Source organism: Acanthopagrus latus, chromosome 9 (genome assembly GCF_904848185.1).
Source record: "Acanthopagrus latus isolate v.2019 chromosome 9, fAcaLat1.1, whole genome shotgun sequence".
Classification (NCBI taxonomy): domain Eukaryota; kingdom Metazoa; phylum Chordata; class Actinopteri; order Spariformes; family Sparidae; genus Acanthopagrus; species Acanthopagrus latus.
In genome coordinates this window covers 7,199,316-7,224,557 of record NC_051047.1, presented here as the reverse complement: position 1 = coordinate 7,224,557, position 25,242 = coordinate 7,199,316, and the positions used below count along the sequence as shown (strand labels likewise).

Here is a 25,242-nt window from a genome sequence, read left to right as displayed (position 1 = left end):
CATCTTGTGCTTTCTGAAAAAAATAAAGAACACATGCCACCTAGAATCTTGCAGCCTGATCCAACTCTCTGCTGTATTTCTAGTTTCAAGATGAGCTGAGGTGAGTCAGCTGAAGTCAGAAACCTTGGTATTATCTTAAACTCAGACTCAAACTTCAACAGTCATATCAAATCTGTCTCCTCGACTGTGTGCTACGACTTAAAAAAAAAACCCAAAAAACCAAAACAGCAAGAATCAGAGGAATAATGTCCATGCATGATCTGGAAAAACGAACCCAGGCTCTTATTTCCAGTTGATTAGATTATTGTGATGGTTTATTCACAGGGCTCCCAGATAACACACTACAACACCGACCAATTCAGGATGTCGCTGCCAGGGTCCTGATAACAATTAAGACATTTCTACCATATTACAATTGGTCTACAATCCTTACACTGGCAAACAGTGAGAGAGAATTGACTTCAAAATCCTGTTACTTTGTCTTCCAGTCACTCCATGGCTCTGGCCTGAAATACATCACTGACATGCTCTTGCCTAATGAACAATCCAGAACCCCGAGGACATCCAGGAGCAGTCTACTGGTACTTGTAAGAGTCAAAACAAAAAATGGCAAATCATCATTTTGTTATCATGCAACCAAGGCCTGGAACAACCTCCCTGTTCACATTAGACTAGCCACGACTCTAAATCACAGCTGAAAAAGTTTTACACTGCTGCCTAAAAAGTAAACCGTCTTAGATTTGCGTTCATATTTAGTTTTTATTTCTTAAAATGCTTTTAGAAATGTTGTAATTTTCATTTGATTTATCCTTGTCCGGAAATATGGGAGTACTTACTGCATTCTTTATCGTGCATTATCACTTGATTTAAACTGCACTAGTTTAATTTTGCTCTAGATAGATAGATAGATAGATAGATAGATAGATAGATAGATAGATAGATAGATAGATAGATAGATAGATCAATAATACAAATACAAACAGCCAGCAGGTCATACAACAGTGATTATAGCCCACAAACCATGTGACGTTTGCCCTGAAGCTGCCCTGTCACGATATTTTGATTGACAGACGATGAATCAATCAGACGAGAGGCGAGTCCAATCAGAGTGAAGAGGAGGCGGGACTTAGCATTACCAACGAGGTGGTGAGGGCTGTTCCGTACATGGTTATCGGATGAGACAGAGCAGAAAGTTTACAGCACATGAAACTGTCAGAATGAATGGGACCGCTTATTCCAACTTTGACAATCAAGAACACGTCTTGAAGTTGGGAGAGACGTTTGAGAAACACCCTAAAAGTGCCTTCCACACAGTGCGATGTAAGTGCAACTCTACGTGTGTCTGGATTTTCAGTAGCTAACAGTAGCATGCTAGTTAGCTTCATGGCTAAAACTCAGCCGTCTGACGTGTAGCCAGGTTAGCTGCCTCAGTCCGTGTGTATCCGCCTGCTGTAGGCACGTTTTGTCACGGTTACAGTTCTTCATGTTCTTTGTCGCCTTCGTGAGTTAGTTAACTCTTAGCTTTCAGAAAGCATCGGTGCTCCAGCTGTCAAAGCTGTTAGCTAATGTTAGCCTTGTGTCAGCCTGTTAACCAGCACCATCTGGTGGTACCGGGAGAGAACTGCAGCATTGAGGGATCAGCCGTCGATGTGTTGGGATAACATTGCATGCTGATGTTGTTAATATTGCACATAATATATATATTTCCTCTTTAAATTCTTTCTTTTCTTTTGTCACAGACGACTTCAAACCAGCCTCCATCGATACAACATGTGAAGGGGAGCTGGAAGTGGGCAAAGGAGAGCAGGTCACAATCACTTTGCCCAACCTAGAGGTCAGTGTCTGAAGTTTCTGTCCAACAGAAAAGGATCTGTTATTCAAAAATTATTGATGAATAGTATTCACACTTTTTGTAGGGTAAATACTGCTTTATTTTTTTATATTAACTTAAGATATTAACATTGTCATATATCATTTAATATTGTTGGCTTTATTTAAAACTCTCTTGGGTAAGGGGACTCAAACAAATGACCAATATGTTTCTGAAATCCTGACTATGATCTTGACCTGTGTCGTGTATTTTAGGGTTCAAGTGCTCCAGTGACGGTCTTCAAGGGATCCAAGAGGCCGTACATGAAGGAGTGCATCCTTATCGTGAACCATGACACCGGAGAGTACAGACTGGAAAAACTCAACAGTAACATAGCTGTGAAGAAGACCAGGTGGGTTCATACAAATGATATGACTAGATTTCTTCCAACACATTTTTACAATCTGTGATTTGTATTTACGTTCCACGTACTTCTTTTTAAAGTGCACATTAAGTATAAAAAATCTGATTTAACATGGCAGAAGTTAAAAGTAAATCCAATTTACAGTTTGAATAACTGAGATGAGGTGGAAAAGACAGTAAAGTGGAGTCAGTAAAAACATCAACCGGTTCCATTTCAGTTCTTAACTCCAACATTTGAATAGAAACATTAACATCAGACCATGTGCATTAACAGGGCTGAAGGCAGCAGCAAGATCCACTCTCGCCTGGAGCAACAGACCAGCCGCCTGAGCCAGCAGATGAAGAGTAACAGCAGCAGTAACAGCAACAAGTCGTCAGCCAGCTCCAAGAGCTCTCCTCCCAAAGAGAAGACGTCTCCAGCATCCCCCATGGACGACATTGAGAGAGGTAACATGGTGTCGGGCTCAGAGTCTATCAACAATAATGACTTTTATTTGAAATGTTTTCACCTGAAGAAATGGTTAGCCTGGTAAGTTTATTGTTGGGCCAGTTGAATTTATTGTGTTCTCATAAATGGGGATATTTGTCCCACGTCTGTTTGTGTACAGAGTTGATGGCAGAGGCGCGGGTCATGGACCAGCTGAGCAGTGGCGACAGCTCCTCAGACTCCAACAGCTCCTCGTCCTCCAGCAGCGATGACAGCTCCAGCAGCAGTGACTCGGAGGACGAGCGGACCTCGGCTCCGCCTGCGGCCCCGGCCAATCACAGCATGCCTATCATCAACACCAGCAGCAACTCCAACAGTCGCCACCAGGAGAGTGGAGGAGGTCTCATGAACACACTCAGTGAGTAGCCCTCTCAGCTCAATCTGAATATGGAAAGGAGGTTGTCTTGGTACTTTTTCTTTACAGAGAAGTGGACACCAGCCAGCTGCTCCCCAGCAACGGCTGAAGCTACAGCAGAGAGACCAATGACTCAACACTTATCTAATGTTTCTCACACTTTTATCAGCTCTTTACTGCTGTAACAGCAGTTTCCATTCAGATGTGGGGGGAAAACAGGAGAAATAGAACATCTAAATGTCCCACAGAATTATGTTAATTTCAACTGCAGGAATCAGTTAAGTTGACCAGTGTACTTGTGTTGCAGAGAGTGACCTCCAGCTGAGTGAGTCAGGCAGTGAGAGTGACTGAACAACACAATGACATCTGACACCTGCGGACGCCAGGAGGAACCGCGCACAGACCTGCTCCCTTTACCGTGGGACTGTCCTCTCTACATATCTACAAATATCATTTGTTGCTTCTGCGCCAACAAGCTTCATATTTTCTGTCACATTTGTTTCTTCGTGATGTTTCTGTTTTGTGTGAAGAGTACGTGTGAAAGAGATGCCTTAGCTCAGAGAGATGTGATGTGGTCCTTGTAAGGGAAGCAGTAAATCATGACAAACCATCATCTCACTGGATGCACGTGTGGTTCAACTGACCGATCACATCAGAGGCAGAATGACAGTGGCGTTCATGTAGCAAAGATGGAGGTTTTCTGCCCTCCAGTCAGTCGTCTTAAACCACCACTGGAGCCCCTGCGGATCAGTTTAGCAATATTCAGACCTTTTGTTGTGCCTCAGGTCAGCTGCAGCCGTTTCTGATTAGAGACGATGACATATAATTTTTTTAGGATGAGCCAAAGTAAAACGAGTCTTCTGCTTTTGTCTTAAAGAGTTCTAGTTTATTTGGGCTGTCAGGGCTTTTGCTTTTGATTGTCGAAAACCCTCAAATATTTTAATTTAAAGCTGCATTAATGACTTTTTTTGTTTTGTTTTGTTGTATTGGTCACTTTACGGGAAGTGAAACATGTGAAAGATATAATTTATGTCTGGTATCTCTTTGGGAACGTTACATTGCAAAAGTGCTTTCAAACAGTTGCTTATTTACACATCCAAAAGTCCCAGGTTAACTTTATCATTAATTTATGTGTCTGAGAAATTCAAGTCCAGTGTCCGCTTCAAGAAGTCAGAAAGGTGACTGATGATTACCCACCCCCCCATTCACATCCCACCCACTCATTTTATTCATTATTAAGATAAAGATATAGATTATTGAAGCCTTAAGATTGAAGCCTTGTATGTTGTGAAGTCTCGGTGTGATATCTGGCAGAGTAGTGCGCTAGTGTTCAGTTGACTCACCTTGGGTCATGCTTTGTAGCTTTAAACCTGCAATACTTGAATCTAATTAACTATTTATATTTCAAAATATATTTGACCAACGATGGATTGCTTAATATATTTTATATATATTTTATTAGCCAAGCAATCAGAAGCGAGAGTTAGTATGAAGTGTAGTGCGTAACAAGCCAGATTCTTTGATAGTGCGCAGCAGTGTGAGTCTGACAGAACTTCATGTGCCTTCTGTTATCACCCTGGGTCCTCCTTCACCCTCATGTCACTGCTGACAGGAAGCTGCTGTTTATGTTCCAGCATGTGTTGATCATCCCAGCTGACTGACACAGTCAAGTCATTTGTTGAGCCTTAAGGAGAAAGATTGCCTTGGAGCATCATTTGTAAACTATTTCAGAGAAATTTCTTTGTAGAAAATAAAGATTTTAACAGTTCTGTTTGAGGTTTTTGCATTAATTATTTATGCTATTTTTCAGCCTCGGTCTGTAGATATATTATTTAACAACCATCAAACTATCACATAGAAGGTCTTTGTTGTACTCTCCCAAACTGCCATCTGCTTCTGCCTCATTACAGCAGGTCATCCTGGACGTCCTCTTCCTTCCTTTTATGTAACTTGTTTCCTCAGTTGTTTTTTCGCTCATGGACAAACATTCAGCACAGTCTTCATGACTAGAGTACATATTTTTTTTCTGGCATCCAGAATGCTAAGGCTTGTGTACCAACGAAGGAGAGAGGGGAGGAGGAACAGCAATAATAACAGAAGTCAAAATCTCTGATGACATTTGGGCCACTTTGTGGTTAACCTTAGTGTAACAGTGAATCAGAAAACATAACTTTATATGAAATGTGTAACATCACACTAACATTCATTCAATATAAGAAAATCCATCCATCTGAAATACTACAGTTCATGGCGGCTCACTCTTTAATAAGGAAAGATAAGATTCTTAAGGAAATGTGAAATGAAAATACACAAGAATGGTGAAACATGTTTCTGGTTGACCTATGTCGCATGTTTTATAGGTCACTTTACATTTCATCATGGACCAATTAGCACAGAGCTTAATGCTCGGATACGCATAAACATGCTGACCAGCTCTCATTGTTGCACGTGTCATCATTATATCTATCAGGCTATTGAACCAACTCAGGTGTCAACAATCCACAGCAGTAAACATTTATATTACTAAGATGACTCAGGTTAAAGACCCATTACCCTGAGAGAGCCTCATGGCTAATCTGTCCATCAGAGGACAGCTGGATGTCATCATGGAGGACCTCTGTATCCTGTCCCTGAACGACCCCCACATCCACCAGAGGACCAAAGGAAGTGTACAAATAAATGGATGTTGAAAGGAGTGGTCACTGCAGTAACCTGCGAAGAAGACATGTTGTGTCTCTGCACAGAACCCCAGAGGGTCCGAGATTGATGATGAATGTCCCACTGACAGGCAGAGACACAGAGTAAAGACTGAGACAGGAAGTACGAGGCAGGTGCAAACGAGCACAACTAGGTCTCCAATGGCAACACTAATAAAAGAACACACCTGGGATCAATTAAATCTACACAACACTAACAACATGGGACAGAGGTCGGAACCCTGCTGCTTTATAAATATAATATGAAGGTGCAGAATGTTTGGCCTCTTGTTGAATTTATACTTAAAGCCAACAGGGGGCAGCATATCGCCAGAGTAATCGCTACCATGTTGCTCTGTGTAGCTGCTGTTAGCTAGTTAGCTCAGCTGGCCCTGCAGCCAGCAGTCCACGCTGGGAGCTCGGGGTCCAGAGGAGTGTTGGTGTTTACACTGCTAGCACAGGGGATTTGGAGTAGGGCAGGATGGGGCTAGCTGGTTAGCATGCTAATTTCTGCAACAAAATACAACAACAGGATAACATCAAAACTGTTACTTTGGCACTTTCTGAACTAAAATTCCTTCACATTGTACCTTTAGTGTGTGGAATTAATCTTGGGTCAGAGGAGGGTGGAGGACTCTGTGTTTACCTCAATGATGCTTAGTGCTCAAACACAGTCAGAGTGGGTTGTGCATCTCAGAGTCTCCTCAGTGAGATGCTATGTTATTATTTTGAGACAATACGTTATTTTATGTTTCCACAGGATCTTTCTTTCATCACATTTATGGTTATTGGCCTCCATAATAATAAATAATCAGAGCTCACTTTGAACAGTTTTCATCATCTACTAAGTTTATATAATAAAATACCTGTGAATAACTGTGACATGTTTCTGCAATAACACGTTGCTGTTGATTTGTTTTTATTGCGATTTCATACTGAACATAAAAGGTAATTCTAGACCTTGAAAACAGGCTGAAGAGTTTAACTAAATAAATTAATACAATAATTCAAGGTCCACTTGCCAGTCTTTGCTGCAACCTTCTGGGGTCCGTCTCATCCTTCCTGACACTTTATATTTTTTCAGTGTATTCTTTATTGTGATTAACCTTCTTAAAATAATCCTGACTGCATACATACACAGTTACAGTGCTTTTAAAAATGAAGATATGGTACTAATGTATTACTTTGGTAAAAGTGAAGGTAAAACACGAATATTACTTGAGCCATGTTATGTATATATGTTCACATTCGTTACTTGTACTGCGCCTAAAAATATATAAATAAAAAGGTACAAGTAGAAGTCAGGGATACATTTACATGCATACTGTATACTATGAGACAATTATTGAATCTGCAATTGAGCATTTTTCTGACTATCAAAAAAATGTTTTACCAGTAAATAAATAAATAAATAAATAAATAAAATGTGCTACTTTGACTCTGACGCAGCATGTAATCTGTAAAGTAATCTGTAACTTGAGTTATCAACTAAATGCAGTGAAGTAAAAAAAAAAAACAGAAAATGGAAATACTCAAGTGAAGTACAAGTACCTCAAAATTGTACTCAAGTACAGTAATCGAGTAAATGTACTTACCCTTTAAATACAGTGACCCAGTTGAAAAAAGAAATGGAAGGTAAGAGTCCCAAAAGTGGATGCTGCTGCTGCTGCTGCTCTCTTTAGTTTATGACGGTATCAAAGTCCACGGTCGGTTCAGTCTGCAGCGCTGTCACTGCAAACAAGAAGCCATTATACTGAGCCACCACCACACACACACACACACACACACACGCAGGCAGATTCACACACCCTGGTTCAGACCGCAACAGACGGATCACCCGTTAAAATGTTGCGGAGATCTCTGCGCAGCGTCGGGCTGCGACTGAGCCGTCCGCAGCATGAAGGAGGCCGGGGAGCGACGGCGAGCCGCGGGGACGTTCACCGCCGAGACGCGTCCTCCACCGGCTCCACCACCTCCACCTCCACGGTGATGGGGGACAGCGTCAGGCAGAAAACTATAGACGATTTGGGCGGGCCGAGTTTTCTCACCACGTTAAACTGGCTCTTTGTGAAGGGATATTTCCAAACGTCGCAACAACTGCAAGTGAGTGGAACGTGTGTCTGTGTGTGTGTGTGTTGTTTGGTTTGCACTGGCATGTGGTGCACCTGTGTATTAAGTGGTTATTGACCTTAAATGATCTCACTTTCACTGCATTAAGTTCCCCCAAACGACTGAAACTATGTTCTGTCATTTAAAGCTCCTGTAGTATTCATGCAGACAGTTGGGAGGGTTGAGATGTATTTCCTGTCCTGTACAGGTACAGTGGAGTTTAATGGGACTGTGTTTGCATGTTTCAAAATGACATGCTTTAAAACTTCCATGGGTCCATCCGTCCCTCTCAGTGTCCCTGTTGCCTCTGATGGTCACCCACTCTGTGGACAGGTGTCACTGCAGTCCCTTTAAAATCAGCAACAACAAGGTGCGAGTGGGACTGTTCCTGGAGAGACACGCTGCTGTTGAATATTTTATGACATTTTGAGTGTTTATAGTTGGAGGGTTAGGGTCATAGATTATAAGGGTTTACTTCACCAAAAAGATTAAATCAGCTGTATGAGTGCTTGATTGTGTACAGTGCAGGAAGAGTCCATGTAACAGACACCAGAGGCTTTTTATATCCTGATACTGGCAGCGACCACAGGATGGGGGAAGCCTGTCCCGAAGTTCCCCTTTAAACGGGCATAAACAACAGATAGAGCTGCAAAACCTACAGCCACGTTACAAAAGAGCACATGTTGAATATGCCTCAAAGTTATTTTAAAGGAACATATGGAACTTATTAATGTGAACTCCAGCTTCAAGTACACAGAAACACCCCTGTTCATCTACTGGGCTCCTCCAGGAAACTTTGAATTGGTGTCTGGAGACTGTGGGTCACGTAACTGCTTTTTTGGCTTGCGCAACATTTCAGGCCCCTCAAATGGTTCTGTAAAATCTGCTTTTATATCATTAGCATGTCTTAATATAAGGTAAGGTAAGATAAGATAATCCTTTGTTAAGCCCACAATGGGGACATTTGCCATTTGGCATATTTAAATAAAGTATAAGACTTGGTTACACTGCAGAAAGGACAAAGATAAGTGGTATGAAAAAAGATGTTGCACCAGCTGCCTTTGTTAATGCATGAAACATTCATCATGCTTTCATTCAGTTTAATTCAGGTGAGGCACAAAAATAATAAGAAAAAACCTTTTAGAATAAGAAAATTATCCAAAGTACATGTGTGTTTCCTATGACCGGTGTCAGCGACAGTATCTATAACATCACAGATACACGCACATATAGTGCAAAATCAACAACTCATTTAAACACAGTTTTAACAGGGGGGCCAGGTTGGGGCTGGCTTTTTTGTTGGGGGGCTCATACAACCCAGGAAAAAAAGACAAATCACTCAATCAGACACGGGATAAACAGGACTTAAGACAATATTTACAATTTCAACTATTTTGATTGGGCAGTAAACTGCTGAGACACTTTATTTCCGCCGTTCCTTTCAGGACAAAATCATTGCAAGAAATCTGTCAGTTTATTACTGTTGCAGACTCCCAGTCGGGGGGGCCACAGGGGGGTCTGGACACAGAGTTACAGGGGCACTGGCCCCTCTTGGCCCCCCTAGAACCACCCCTGAGCAGAGGCAATGCAAAGTTTAATATTTAAAGCGGGCCTTCATCACAGAAGCCGTTTTGATTATTTGGGTGAACTGGTTTAAGCTTAAAGCCCTAAAGTGACATGATTTATAAAATGCCTCACTGCTGAAAGTCTGAATTGTTGGTGAATTAATGTCTTTATGTCTGAATAACTCTTGACTCAAAGATAGAGCACAGTAAGATCTACGGCCCTCTGTGGAAATCAAAGTACGGCCCTCTCGTCGTGGTGAACGTGGCCAGCGCCGAGCTGATAGAGCAGGTCCTGAGGCAGGAGGGGAGACACCCGGTCCGGAGTGACATGCCCCACTGGAGGGGCTACAGAGAGCTCAGGAACCAGGCACATGGACCCCTGACTGAGTGAGTGAAACCACTACGGAACCTCTGGCTTTACAGCTGTTCAGATATGGGTCACTTCTGTGTCTTAAAGGTGCACTAAGTAGTTTTAGGGAAGACATTTTAATCAGAAGGGAAAGATGATTGATTTTTTGATGTCCGAACAAACTCACTCTCTTTGTGTTTATATATTTGTTTGATCAATTCAAGTATTGAATCTTGTTTTCATGACTGGGTAAACAAACAAACTTTACTTTGTTTATCCGTGACGGACCCTGCCACCTTTGTAGCTTCAATTTCCATTTCCAAACTAACGTTAGCTACTGTTCCTCGCTGTTAGCTGACTCCACTTCTAATCACCTGTTTCTCTGGCTGGCTGATAGCACCTTATCCTTGCTCATGCACCGTTTTTCCCGTCAGACCTGTTTCGGCAGCGCCCGTCATTGATAGTGACTGCTGTGACATCAGAGCTCTTGAAGAGGCAGACCTGTAAAACAACCTCAGTAATTAAGGTGTCAGCCATTTCAATCACCAGTGAATGAATAGTTAGAGAGTGGAACCAAATGTTCTATTCTTTATTACTTTATACATCATTGGATAGTTAACATGAGACTGGCATTTTTCTTGGTTTTGACGCACATTTAAAATGTGGGCGCAATGAGCTGACCATGTTCTCAGGGTTCTCCCCTTGAACAGTTTTAACAGAGCAGGTGTCTTTTCCTCTGTTCTGGGTTCGTTGACATGTTGCTTTTATCTGGATCAACTGGCATGAGAAAAACCATGGCAACATGTGAAGATATTTAAAGCTCTATGCACAGAAACATATTAGATGACTAATTTAACTTTTCAAATAGCAAATAACTTCAAATCCAACACACAGAACCACAAAATCTGAATATCTAAATGAGTGTGACACAGTTAATCGCCAACAGTGGAGCACAGGGGTTGGTGCTTTTGCTGATCTGTCTTGAATACCTTTCGTACCCTGCCTCAGTCTTAGATTGGAACAGTGAAATGGATCGCTTCAGTTTGATCAGTGCAGGTATTACACAACTTGCTCTCATTGTGTCATGAAGCTCATTTCTTCTTATCGCTCCGGGTTTGCAGAATGGGGGCCAAGTGGCAGCGCATCCGCAGCATCCTGAACCCTCGGATGTTGAAGCCCAAACACGTCTCGTCGTACTCCAACTCCATCAACGAGGTGGTGACAGACTTCATCCAGAGACTGGCCTGGCTGAGGGAGACCAAAGGGGGGGGAGTGGTGGTCCACGATCTGGCTGGAGAGCTCTACAAGTTTGCCTTTGAAGGTTAGCAGATGCAGTTATCAAACACTAATAAAGATATGTGGCGGAGGCAGGATATTTTACACTCATTTTGGCCATATGAGGCTGAAGTGCACCACCATTGTCTGTAAAACGCTGGGTATTTTTTTTGAGTGACACAGCCCCTGAGAAATGACTTGTTTCATTGTCAGTATTTGAGCCATTCGGTCCAATAATGTTTAAAAAGTCTAGAGGAGCGGTGCGATAAAATTATTTTATTGCCATTCAAGTTAGCTAGGTGTTAAAATGGAAGGTAGAGGCTCGGTCGGCAGAAGACCAACTGTGGACAGTTTGATGACATGAATCCATCACTGAGGTGGAAACACATGAATATGCAGGAGCATTATTATATACGACAGAGGGATATGCTATCAGCTCTGCTTTAAGTGTCCTTGACTTTTTGACAAGCAGCTCTCTGTGTTATCTAGCTGCTGTATCGGAGGCAGCCGGACTTGTTTCAGTTTCTTTAAGAAGTTTTACCTCACATCTGAGAGACTTCTTCAGTTCTAACTAACTGGAGAGGAGTTAGCTGGCTTTTAAGTTCAATGGGAGTGTTCTTCGCTTTGTTTTTCTTCATCTGTCACAAAGCAGCCGCCACCTGAGTTCTGAATGTTTTGTAATGATTGAACAAACATAGACTCTTTAAGTGGGTGGAGCAGAGACATGCTGCTGTTTGTGGAACAGCCTGTCTCTGTATGTGCTCAGGGTTAGGGATACTTTGACTCTGACACAGTTGAATGTTTTGGCCTTGACAGCTAATAAGATACTGTCAGATGATAATGCAGGTGTGATCCTAGCACCTTATGAGTCCACACAGGTGGGTCTGGGTAATGTGTTGTTAAAGAAATAGTCTCTCATTTTGGGAAACCCACTTATTTGCTGTCTCGCAGAGAGTTAGATGAGTATGTATGGCACTACAGTTAGCAGCCGGTTCGCTTAGCTTCACATAAGGACTAAAACATTCAGAATCAGCAAGCCAAAGATCACTTTTTTCATGTTTGTTTAGTTTGGGTGTATGCCACCAGACAGACATGACAGTTCTGTTGATCCTGTCATTAAACTAATTAAAAAAATCAAAATGTCCCAAAATGAGGAGCTGAATCTTTAACAGCCAGCCTGTAAGTGTTTTATTGTTTTGTTTTTTTGACTTTCTGCATATGATGTTCTTTACAGTGTTACAGCTGTGTAATGAGACATGATGAATGAAACACAAACTTTATGGTCGACACACTTTTTGATCCTGTTTAGAGAAGCTGCGGTGTGATAACGTAATTGTGAATTGCAGGGATCTGCGTGGTGCTGTTTGAGACCCGTATGGGCTGCATGAATGAGGTGATGCCCGAGGACACCCAGAAGTTCATCTCCTCCGTGGGCGAAATGTTTAAGCTCTCCGTTGTCGTCGTCCTCTTCCCCCAGTCCGTCTGGCCCTACCTGCCCTTCTGGAAACAGTTTGTGGCAGCCTGGGATCATCTCTTCAAAGTCGGTGAGCAGCTCTAATGTTAATCAATGAATCCAAGCAGTGAAGCATGTTATTACAGAGTGCTGATTGATGCATACCAAGCGATGTTCGTATCAGTCAAGGTTTAAACTGACTGTTGAATATTAATTCCATGAACCACCACCACCCCCCCCCCCCCCCCCCCCACACACACACACATACACACACACACACAGCCGCTAATGTGACCAAATGTGGGGCAAATTATTGGCCTGTCTAGATTCCATACAAAGACAATGAAACAGCAATGACAATGATTTCCTCTATTTACGTCTATTCACATTTGCACGAATTGAAAATATTGAACTCAAGAGAGGATTTCATGAGACACTGTGTCGAGGAAAGCCATATTCATACGGAGGTCAGGACGTTAGCGCTGCTGATGTCCGAACATTCATGAAGAGCGATGGAGGAGGTGACAGTCATCCCTAATTGTGGCCGTTTGCGGACACCCAGAGCTGTACGATAAAAAAAACATCTGCTCGTACTGAGACAGGACAAAAAAGGTTGGACTACCTGGTTAGTCATGAAAATACATCTCAGCACAGCATAGCTCTGATTGGGCTAAACTCCATTCAGGGATCAAGCATTTTTAAAGTTGCTCGCTTGTCATCTGGTTGACAGACCTGACAAAGCAAGGAATTCAGGCTTTTTACAAAGCGGCTTTATGACATTGTTTTTTCAGCGTCCCTCTGATGCATTTATTGATCAGATCACAGAGAAATCTCTTGCCGAGAAGTCCTCGGGAATTCATTGAACTCAGTTAGCGCTGGAAGCGGCAGTCATCCAACACAGCTCCTGAAGAAGGCGCTGAAAAACAACAAGCTGGGTGCATCAGAGCATGTAACATGAGCCTAATATTATCTTAACGTTTGGTCTGAATGCTCCATGAGAATGCACAAAAACACAACAGGCCCTGTCTCTCATTTTGAATAACAAAAACACAGTCATTCTAAGTTTCAGGCAACTGTACTCTACTACAGACATAATTAAGAATATGACGTCTTTTTTTAATTTGTATGTTATCGGCATTCACCATTCAGAGCCAGAGTTCAATATTCTCCATGTTCATATTCAATAGAGACCAATGGCTATTTGGAGAAGTAAGAAAAATACATTGAAACCTGCAGGCAAAATGATAATGAAGTAAAGCGCTAAAGTAGGCTACGTATTATCTGTACCAGAGGAGTACAGAGGTTATGTGCTCAGTCCTGCAGCTGTGCAAGTTACCTTGTGATCCAGATCATTGGAAGTTAATTTTGCGGTGTTATATTTTAATAAAGAAAATAATCTTTATTCAGATGATATGATATTCTATGACTGTCAGATGTTCAAATGAAGTCATTTTAGGTTCAGGTGTACCGCACCTGAACTACAATAAAATCAGTAAAAAACACTTTTTTAAACTTTATTTTCTTAAGATCTTAAATTGCAAAACACTTCATGTTATCAACATTTGAATTTTCTTTTTTACTTTGGCATGAAAATTTTATACAGATGGAGACATGTTTAACTCCTGTGTTAAGTATTTAAATGTTTAAAATTGAAGCCCGAGTCCAAAAAACACGTCATGTTTTGGATCTGGTTTCATGGGGCCGTCGTAGGCCTTCCAGCCCTGGTAGAGTTCATGCTGTGGGTTCCTTGACAGCCCTCTGCCACTCCCTGTTAGAGCTCAAGCTTCATGGCCATTTTTCAGTTTCCTTTATCAAACAATTTCAAGGACGCCAGACTCCGGTTGCTCTCAGAGGACAGAGTCCACCTTAGTGTCTAAAACAAAATCCCTCAGTGTGTTTCTGTTGCCATCTAGAGTACAAAAGTGTGGAGGCCGTCTCCTCTTGGTGTCCCACGGGAAATTAGACCGGTGAGTTTTCTCTTGTGTTTCACAGCTGAAGAGTTGGTGCAGAAGAAGATGGAGGACCTCGAGGAAAAGGCGCAGCTGGAACAGAGTGTGGAGGGAGCGTACCTGACACACCTGCTGCTCAGTGACCAGATGACGGTCACTGAGATCCTGGGCAGCATCACCGAGCTACTGCTGGCAGGAGTGGACACGGTGAGTACAGGCAGTGTGCATGAGGGACAGAGTGACGACAATGTACAGTGGTTGAAATGTTCAAGCAGCAGTTTAATTGAACCTAAAATGTATACCACTTCTAACCAAGACATCAAGCGAGCATGGAACTAGAGCACGACATGACAGAAGTCTCTGTTGCAGACGTCCAACACCATCTCGTGGTCTCTGTACCTGTTGGCCAAACATCCAGAGTTCCAGGAACAGCTGTACCAGGAAGTGATAAGTGTCTGTCCCGGAGACAAGGTGCCAAACAGTGATGACACTGCTCACATGCCCTATCTGAAGGCCATCATCAAGGAGACGTTACGGTCAGAGGGAATCTTTCATTTTCATCGTCAGAATGATAATCAGTAGGACGTGTGATTGCAGGAGCTGCATGTTCTTTCAGTTCAGATTCAGATCATTTGTGGACCACGGCAGACAGAGGGCCATCACACATTTGTAAAGTTTTGGTATCGAATCAACAAATAAGTCTGTGTTTGTTGATTCATTAGCAAACTTTTCAAATGTTGAATTCATCTGGGTAGAGCAGAGACGTGCTGCTGTGTGTAGAGCAGCCTGTCAAAGTAAACAGTCAGCCTAACTGTGGCAGATGTCAGGTAGTTCCCCCAGCATGCAGGATGCTCAGTAAAATGATGATGAATGCTGATGGTGATGGCCTAGCAGTAGAAGGGAGTTTCCTCTGACATTTCTCATTGTTTGTTGTGCTGTGTACCAGGCTGTATCCAGTGGTACCAGGAAACGCCCGTGTCACTGTTGAAGATGAAATCGTGGTGGGAGGTTATCTCTTTCCCAAACAGGTGAGACACACACGTCTGAAGTATTTGGCTCTTTCCTGACGTAGTCCTCGTGTCCATTCACTTTTAAGAAAATAGCTGCAACTTCTTTTAAAGACCCCGTTCAGTGAAAATGAAGTTGGTATAAAATTTGTTAACCTGTTCATACTGTGTTTTCATATAATCCAAGAGATATCCCGAGCAAAATAAGCATGGATGAGCATTTGTTTTTGTAACTGCAGTGTACCAGTGAGCGTCTCAGAACACAGAGTCAGAGGTCAGGCTTTCATACATCACACACCCTGAAGTTGAAGTTAAGACATAATATGGGTTTTTAGCCAAAATTAGATCATTATACTGACATTATACAAACAGAACTGAACCTGAAATGAGTGAATGAGACATGTTTTAAGAACTGTAATTTTAAGGGCTGAGAAATTGTTTTAATTTAACTTATTAAACCTTTAATACACATTTTTACATACTTTGTGTGATTGTTCCACTCAGCTACAGTGTACTAACCCAGTCACCAGAATGTGTTTCTGCAAACCATGGATGCTGAAATTACATTTCTTTATGCTGAAAGTTTGTGTTTGTTTAGGTTCTGTGTTCAGTTTTATATTTGGTCTGGTTAGGTTTAGGCACCGCTCAGTCAGCATCAGGAAGACATCATGTTTCGTCTTAAATTGCCCGCCGAGTCTCTACACACACAACTGGAAATTGTTCTGAGGCCTTGATAAAAGTATCAGGTGGTTTCATGCTTAGGAAACTTGCAAACGCAGTCTTGAACTGTGGTCACTGGCTTGTCAGCCTCCTCACCTGTAACTCCTCCACCCTCCCCTCCACCCCCTGATGTGACAGTCGGGTCATAAACAATGAATGTGAACATGACATGAGACATTTTGTTGGAATGTAAATATGGCACGTAGCCTATAAGACTTAGATGAGATGTGTGTGTCATATTGATGACATTTCTGACTCTGTATACTCATTTTGATTCATGTTAACTGTCCCACAGCTGTAGGCCTCACAGCTCGTGTGCATGTCCTAATGCGTAACAGAGTATCCTCTCTCACAGACGCTGTTCCACCTGTGCCACTACTGTGTGTCCTATGATGAGAATATTTTCCCCGACCCTCACACCTTCATGCCACAGCGCTGGCTCCGAGGAGCCGACGAGAAGTACAAACTGCACCCGTTCGGGTCGGTGCCATTCGGTTTTGGGGTCCGGGCGTGTCTGGGCCGACGGGTGGCTGAGCTGGAGATGTATCTGCTCCTGTCCAGGGTAAGAACAGCTCAGCGCTGCTAACATGAACACAGATCTGCTCTCTGTCACAGCTGGTATCAGTCATTTATTCTGATTAGCATCAAAATCCCAGTGAGCCCAGTGCATGCTGAAGCTGATGGGCTGGTGAAGCTAGCTGAGTTATGACGCCAATATCACCTCAAACCTCCGAATACTCGTATAGCATGTCACCTGGGTCCAGATGTTCTCTTGGACTCTGGAGGATGGATTTTTTTGGTAACCAAAGGTCAGAGGTCAAGCTCGCTGTGACCTCATCAAAATACAGTTTTGTCCTCAAGAACTCACATGATATGCCTGATAGGATAAAATGACAAAGTCATTTGATCTCCAAAAGGTCAGAGGTCAGCTTCACTGTGACATCATAATATTGTTCTAAATATGTTGTGGCCAGTCATTCAACACCACAGTTGAGGAACAGCAACTTGACTGGAGCAAAAGGCACATAAGTGTTTACATCACTTCAGACTCCTGCAACACCCAAACCAACATGTTACTACTTTGTGAGTGGACTGAGTGATACTACTGGAAATCAGCAACTTTTCCAGCAGACCACAGAGGAAGGGCTGTGCTTCTGTTATGAGTCTTGACAGTGGAATTGATGCAAGCCACAAATCAGTCATTTGACCTTTGACTGATTAAATTTACACTGACAAAAACATCCCTTCATGGATATCTACTTGAACGTCTCTCCTCTTTTCCTTTACAGCTGATAAAACAGTATGAGGTGAGGCCGGATCCTGCTGGAACCACAGTGACGCCCATCACCAGGACTCTGCTCTGCCCAGCGAAGCCAATCAACCTGCAGTTTGTGGACAGAGGGGTGGAGCAGTCGCCGAGAGCGGCCGCGGGAGCCTCTCTGTGAGCTGTGTTAGTATTCACACCGTGTCTCCAGCATGTCACCGAGCACCGGCTGGAATGCACTTGAACTGTGGCAGAAAATAGAAGCTAATAGAGAATGTGGAAGGCTGAATGGTGAAGTGTATACCACTGTAACAGCCACAAAGAGTTCTACTCTTGAGGATTTATTTAGTTTCTGTTCTGTCCAAACCTGACCACAGTAAGGCTGACCGGATCTCCTCTGTGTGTTGGTGTGTTTTTTCTTTAGTTTTCCCAGCAACTGAGTACATACATATGACTCCTACAGAACAAAGTTGTATTCATATATTTTTCTTAATGTGAACAAACGCCCTGAAAAGACCAATCCAACAATGTGCCAGTCTGTCCCTGCTGTGTGTGTGGCGTGCAGCCGCATCGCCTCCTCCTCAAACGGGTCCAATAAATATAGTTTGATGTTCTCTGAAGGGTCAGGAATGCCCTGAAACAGTTTGACTGTAGTTTTTACAAACCATTACTGAAACAGAATGGAATAGTGCGTCTTTTGGAGACATTAGGTGCACTTGTGATTTTGTGGGAAAATGATCTACAGCGTGTGTGTTCATGGTAATGAAAGATGATGTCACTCAGCCGAACAGTGTTGCTCATTAATGTGTTTTTAAGACTAGAGTGATAAGCATACACAAGTAACACTTACTAGTAGGATCTATTCACTGTTGGAATTCTACTTATGGAGATGATTTAAATATAAAAATGATTGAATGTTGCGATTCCATGTTTTTATTCTTTCAGGCAGATGTTAACTGCCATATTTGACTAGTAGTGACTTGTACATAAACACATGTATGTTTAGGTTGTAGCAGTGTATATGATTGTGATTTTGTCTCCAGTTATATGTACGGCCAAATGATTTCATGTAATGTCTCTGTGTGTTGAAAAGACCCACAACATGAAGTTTCTAATCTTCTCTGGAGCCCTCTGGAGAGATTTAAGTTTCTATCTAACAGTGCCAGTATCATCCTGGGTTTGGTCTTTACTGTGTCATTCTCCTCTGTCTCTTGATTTAGTCTAATAAAGACATAAATACAAAATGTGTTTTATTGTTTGCTTGGTTCCATTGTGTGAGACTGAAACCAATGTCCCAGCTCTACCCAGAATTCTCATTCTAAGCAGATTCTGACTCAACTGTGGGACAAAAGTAACTCTAATGAGTCAGTGTGCAGACTAAGAATCGCCTCATGTCTGAGTGTGCTGTTGATTGGCCCTATTGTACGGTGGAGCAATAGGGCCACTGTAAAAAAAATGTAATTCTTGGATTAAAGTCAGAATTCTGACAAAAAAGTCCGAACTCCAATTATTTTTTACAGTGGTTCGGTTCCTTTTCCTTATTCTTGTTCTGCAATGCACTGCAAAAAGGAAATGATGGTGCTTCTCAAATCAGCAATGGTCCTGAAACAGACAGGTTTGAGAACACATTTAAATAAAAAATAGCTTTTCTGTTTATGAGATATTATTGCCTGTTCGATTGACATCTGACAACAGCCATCTTGTGCCATGTCCTGTTAGTATCAACTGATACAGTACGTTCAGTAAGGTATCTTATCCAATCCAAAAGATTCATAGACATGTATCAGAAAAGATAAGTGACTGAGCAGTTGACATGCAGCTGCATGACAGACTAGAATACCACTCTGAGGCCCCTTTAATTAAATCAAGCCTAATCACATATCAAACTCTCTGGCCCCGTAATCCTCTAGACTTTAAACCAACCATAACTGCTGGACCATGATCGAACATCACCAGATCTAGGACCCACGTCAAATTGTGCTCACTCATTGACCAGCCACCTGAATACAACGGATTTTATTCATCCAGATCCATTCATTATTGTCTGAGAAATTAATGAAAATGGCAAAGAAACGCCGAATCTCACAGTGGTAAAGAAAGTGAGAAAAGATTCCTGGATCTGTCCCTTTACCTGGATCCTCACCAAATGTTAATGTGGTCTATTCTGGGCCGAGACACATCCTCCATCCAAGTTTGATAGAAATCCCTTCAGTAGCTTTTGTGTAACCCTGCTGACGAATCAACCAACAGACAGACAGAAAGGCAGACGAGGGCGGCTGTAGACTGCATTATCTAGTAATCGGAAGGTTGCTGGCTGGAATCCCTGGCTCCCCCATGTAGAAATGTCCTCCAGCAGATAAGTAAACCCCAAATTGATGAGTACCTTGATTGGTAAGACAGCATTATTGCAGTCTTATGGGTGTGTGTGTCGTCCTGCTGTATGGATCAACTTCAGGGACCCTCTGCCTTTCATTCCTTTGAATTATGCTTAAGCATTTCGAGGTGTTCTGTGGAAAGTCTGCTGGTTACTGTCTTGTATCAAATCATTTAGAGTGATCTATTATCAATTTTCTACGTAGATTTGATGTATGAGCATGTCCCAGCTGCACAATGTGTGTCCTTTAAAAACCCATCTGAACTTTCTCCTTGGATACGCTGTAGCAGACCAGTGCTGCTATCCTGTGGACTGTTACGGCACTACATGATTTTCCAGTTCACAAATTTAGGTCTTCATCATTTCTTTAACGCTAATCGATGTTACAGCTGCCTCTAAAATGACCAGGAGCCACGCGCTGAGCAGACTCTGACTCATTACGCTCATCCGACACACAGCACTTCCTGCTCTGTAGTTCTGACAGTAACAGCCTGGCCAGCTCCTTCCATAGAATGATTGGCAAATCACTAAAGGCCGTTAGGGATGTTGCAATCTAAAAGATGATGATCATTTATACTCCCTAAACAACTTCATCTATTCACCATCTGAACAATCCATGTTTCTGTCTCTGAGCACACCAACCATCGCCACGCGCTGGTTTTCTGCACCTCCTCTCCTGTCTGTGGAATCGATTTAATCAGTGGGTCAAGGTGGCTTTTACCTGACTGTCACTCATCCATTGACCTCACAGGAGGGAAAACAACAGTTAGTTATAACACCTCCATCTTCTCCAATAACAGCCGTAACACTGCATAGTGTCATGTGGGAGGAACATCCAGCAAACCCAATATTAATGTGTTATTTTAGAGTTCATTCTCCACCTTAGAAATCAGGACTCAGTGTCAACTGACTCACTTTGTCAGGGGCCTTTAACCACATTTCAATGCCACCTCCAGCAGACAGAATTAGCAGAGTGGTCCTCACGTGATATATACATCATCATATCAGCATGTTGAGGAGATCATGGCCCCTGTCTACGTATGTACATGGTGATCACTGTGACAGTGTTTGGGGGAATTTGGGGTTTTGTGATGACTTTAGAAAGAGTGACACATACATTACACATGGTGACTTTACACAGTATTTAGACATAGAGACAAACGTGGTGACCATTTCAAAAAAACGCTGTGAGGCAGCCAGTGGGGCAAAGTAACAACTTAGAGTAGCTTGTTCTTGTTACTCAAGTATACCCACCGTCTACGACTTTGTTTTTACTTCACCACATTCACAAAAGTGCTTTTTCACCAGAACAATTAGACAGCGGGGATGCAAATTTTGAATAATACTCAATTATCAATCAATCATTAATGATATGTGAGACAAGACTTTTAACCACTGATTTGATCCATGTAATGCAAATGTGTAGTTGCACCTAAGGAAGCTACATTAGGAGTTAAAGAACAGCTAAAGTAAACACCAAATGACTTTAATGATAAACTACATCATAAAAATAATATCTAAATCTCTGTATCAGTTTGTGTTGTCTGTCTTTTTGTATTTTTTCAATTTCAGATGACTTCTGTGTCCATTAAATACACTTTCTCCAACCTGTATTCTGTATTTTATACATCCATATTCGAAAAGCAATGATAGTAACCTGTAACAGTTTATGAAGTTATTCAAATGAGGTTCAGTTGGACCAGATAAAGTTAAACTTTCATCCTAAATAATCTGTTTAACAAAAATATTAATGGGTCATTCTGTTTGTATGTTTGTTTGTTTGATTATTTGGGACTTTGACTAGTAACAATATATTTTAAAATTGTAGAATGTATGTATACATTCGTATTCCTCCTTCCACCACTTGCAGCAGACCTCATGATCTTACTCAGTTGATTCTCATCTCAACGTGCTCGTCAGCTCCCCTCATCATCCAGCATCCTCTGCTTCCTGTCTCCAGCCCCCTGTTCACTCCTCCCATCCTGAGCTCTTTCCATCAGCTCCACACAGCTGCCGTCCTCCAGCTGTCCACCAGATGTCCTCGGACTGCTCCTGCTGTCCTCCACACCTGAGCCTCACCTGCACCTCTAATCCTGATCAGCCTTTCGCTACATACAGCAGTTCCTCCTTTGTCTCCTGCAGGATCGTCAGCTTATTGTGCCTTCCTCTTTTATAGCCTCAAGCCTGAAACCTGCCTGAAAATTCTGGCAGCTATTTTAGATTTAGTCATCGTCTCTAGATGAAAATCCTTGTTAGTTTTAGTCATATAAGGTCAGTTTTATCCCCCATAGTGCTACTCAGTGAAGGGTCATAGACCGTAGTCAGCTTTATTCTGTCTGAACGCAGACTAGTTAGGCTCTGCACCATCAGCAGCTTCAAGTTTTTAAATCTGTCCGACAGTTTGAGCGGTGTGTTGTGTGTACAAATACTGCCATTAAAGTCATACTAGTGCTGACACAATGAGTCGATTAATATTCCTACCTGCTTTACAGATCAGAAACCAGACACCACACATGCACTGACTGCAGTGTCATGATCAGAGCTGACATCAGCCTTTTCTGGTGATCGGAAGTAATTACAAGCTGCCGCTCCAAACGTATAAAGACATAAACTTGTTACAGTGGCGACAGGTGAGGCTCATGCACTCAGACACGTTTCCCTCATGTGTTTCACTGCCACAGGACAGGGAAGCAACTGGATCTGCAACTTAGCCTACGCAAACACATTAACAGCTGGCCTGAAGCTAGGTTCATGCAGTCATGAGTTTGTTAATGCAAACATAAAACTTGTCTCTCAAGAAAAAAAGTCCACCAAGGGTTTGCTGGGAAATGTGACAAAAGCTGATAAAGCTAACTGCTCACTTATGCTAACATGACATTAGCTAACTCAGCTCATGAAAATCTGGGCAGTGTCAGCTGTTTTATTTTAACAAATCGTGAAAAGTGAACAAGTCATCATGCCGCTAACTCGCTGTCTGTGTTGGACGGCATCACCTGGGAATGAACACGTCCATCACTGTGACAGGAGAGTCTGGAGAGTCCCCGCCCACCCACAGGACTTCATTTCATAAAAACTTTGTATGACGGTGAACTGAGAGAGACAAATAATTCATTGCTCCTATTCGAATTGTGCTGTGAATCACACTTGTGATGTTTCTCAATTTAAAAGTTCGTTTTTCAAGTCAATAAAGCGTTTGGAATTAAAGTAAACCATCATATGGTTTTGTGTGAAACTGCTCAGAGAACAACATCGCCTCACTCAACACATGTCACCAACACCAATATGGCTGCCAACTAGGCTCAGAAAAAGGTAGTAATAAATAAGTAAATCATAATAAATCTGCTCATATTGACAACTGCTAATAAACAGGAGCAGCTCTACAATGTTTAAGTTATGGGTTTTGGTGAGTGTTCAACAAGTCTTTATAATGACATGTTTTAACAGTCTGATATTTCATTAGTTTGATGAAGAAAAAAAATACATCAAACTGTCAATTTAATAGAAAATTTCTCATCTTGAGTAAGTCTCAGTTTGTCATGAAACCAATGTACCGAGGTGAGCTGGGTCAGCAAGGATCACTTATCAAGCTAACAGCAGCTAACTACATTTAGCAGCAGTTAGCTTTTACTTTAGCAACAAAGCTACCGTATCTGTCTCCCAGGAAACTCCACTAATCACCTCTGTGCTGTAACCATCCTCCATCGGGGATGTTCACTGAGAAGCTGACATTTGTTAGCAGCTATTTTAGCGACAAGTGACGCTATCTGTCCGGAGCTGCTCCAGACAGAGCAGCCCGAGAGCAGCAGAGAGAAAACCAGACAGTATTTCCTCCATAAAACATGACACATACAGTGGTAAAGCTGAGTTTTTGTACAGTAATCAGAATCTGCTTTATTGGCCAAGTATGTGTACACAAACAAGGAATTTGACTCTGATTAAATCTGCAGTCAGTGTTCAGGGAACAGTTTTAAAACATTAAATCTAAAAGAACATTTTTGAAAATAATGAAATTAAGACTTAGAAAAAGTGCACTTGTAAGGAGTGCAGATTTGTATGCAGTATTTCCATTTAAAACTGCGTTTCCATTAAAAACAGCGGCAGGAGTGATTGCACCGTGTGGGGAGACGGGTGTGAAAGAGTTCCTTTCAAACCTGATGCTGAAAGTGTTAAGGTCATCTGCCAGTCAAGTGTTTTCCACAGGGTGGGGGGATGGTCGCCAGTAGCTGGTAATGTTCTCCAGGCCTCTCCGAACTGATGCAGCGTCATTGGCTGGGAAGCTGTTTCTTAGCTTCTCAGTGTAGCTCCTCTTAGCCACCCTGATCCCCTTTGTCAGTGAGTTTCTGGCCTGCTTGTTCAGGGCCTGGTCCCCACTGCTGCAGGCCTCCTCCTTCGCCTGAGTTTAAGTGTAAACCAGGATTTTATCGTTGTTGCATGTGCAGAAAGTCTTGGTCTGCACACACACGTCCTCACAAAAACTGATCGAAGCTGTCACAGTGCCAGTGAGCGCTTTAAGGTCTGAGGCTGCAGCTTCAGAAACCAACCAGTGCAGTCAAAGCAGGCCTGTAACTCCAGATTTACTCATCAGTCCATTTCCTCACTGAGGTTTGACATTCTGCCTGTAGGTCAGGATGAGATGGAGCAGACGGTGATCAGACAGTCCTAAAGGTGCACGGGGGAACTGAACATGAATCGTCCTTTATAACTATATAGCAATGGTCCAATGTGTCGGTGTCCCAGGTAGGACACTTTACACACTGTCTATATTTAATGTAGTTAGTGTGTGAGATTTGCTCCATTGAAAAGAATGCTGAGCAGAGGGTCTGTGTGATCTTTCTCCACGTCTGTTATCTGGTCAGCCAGGTGTCGTAACTCCTCCGTTACACAGGCTTATGGTGGGATTTAAACACTGACCAGAACAAACAAGGACAGCTCCCTCTGAGAGTAGAAAGGTAACGTTTATGGAAAGAGTGTCTACGTGATGGCTGCATGACTGCCTCAACCCTGAGACACCTGTGCACCAACCTTCGTTTATGTAGAAGCAGGTTCCACCTCCAGGAGAAAACAGCGCACCTTTATGAACTTACAAGTCGTCGTCTGTTTCATTTATGAAATTCTCTGCGCTTAGAAAGCCATATTTAAAACTTCAAGAACAAGATGTTTTTTTTGCTTTTCAACATACACAGCTAATAATGGAATAATCAGCCGACTGATAAAGTGATCAGGGGGCGGAAGGAGGTTTTTAAAGGGCCCCATGTGGCCCATGGGCCTCCTGAGCCCTGCTGAATAGGTCTGGTCTCGGGCCCTTACCTGCCTCCTCGGAGCCTTTTGTTTCTGTTTGAATGTCCATTTACTCATGTACCTCATTTTGAGGTACTTGCACTTTACGTACTTTTTTGCATGATCGAC

The 25,242-nt window shown here is 42.4% G+C and overlaps 2 protein-coding genes and 1 long non-coding RNA gene across 3 annotated transcripts; 2 read left to right on the top strand and 1 right to left on the bottom strand.

The window, feature by feature from the left end:
- Positions 1-1,111: 1,111 nt before the first annotated feature.
- On the top strand, positions 1,112-4,843 carry eaf2 (ELL associated factor 2). The gene is made up of 6 exons (XM_037109677.1): positions 1,112-1,320; positions 1,740-1,834; positions 2,086-2,222; positions 2,508-2,680; positions 2,842-3,078; positions 3,383-4,843. The coding sequence occupies exons 1-6, from the start codon at positions 1,176-1,178 to the stop codon at positions 3,424-3,426; spliced, it is 831 nt and encodes a 276-aa protein (XP_036965572.1). The 5' UTR covers positions 1,112-1,175; the 3' UTR covers positions 3,427-4,843.
- Positions 4,052-7,501, bottom strand: LOC119025760. The gene is made up of 2 exons (XR_005076913.1): positions 7,367-7,501; positions 4,052-6,281 (listed from the first exon to the last, which is right to left on the bottom strand). It is a non-coding gene; the product is annotated as an uncharacterized LOC119025760 (long non-coding RNA).
- si:dkey-91i10.3 (cytochrome P450) lies at positions 7,467-18,710 on the top strand. The gene is made up of 9 exons (XM_037109676.1): positions 7,467-7,874; positions 9,642-9,832; positions 10,916-11,115; positions 12,416-12,613; positions 14,515-14,678; positions 14,841-15,007; positions 15,418-15,499; positions 16,554-16,760; positions 17,488-18,710. Exons 1-9 carry the CDS (start codon positions 7,617-7,619, stop codon positions 17,641-17,643), a joined length of 1,623 nt encoding a protein of 540 aa, XP_036965571.1. The 5' UTR covers positions 7,467-7,616; the 3' UTR covers positions 17,644-18,710.
- The last annotated feature ends 6,532 nt before the right edge of the window (positions 18,711-25,242 follow it).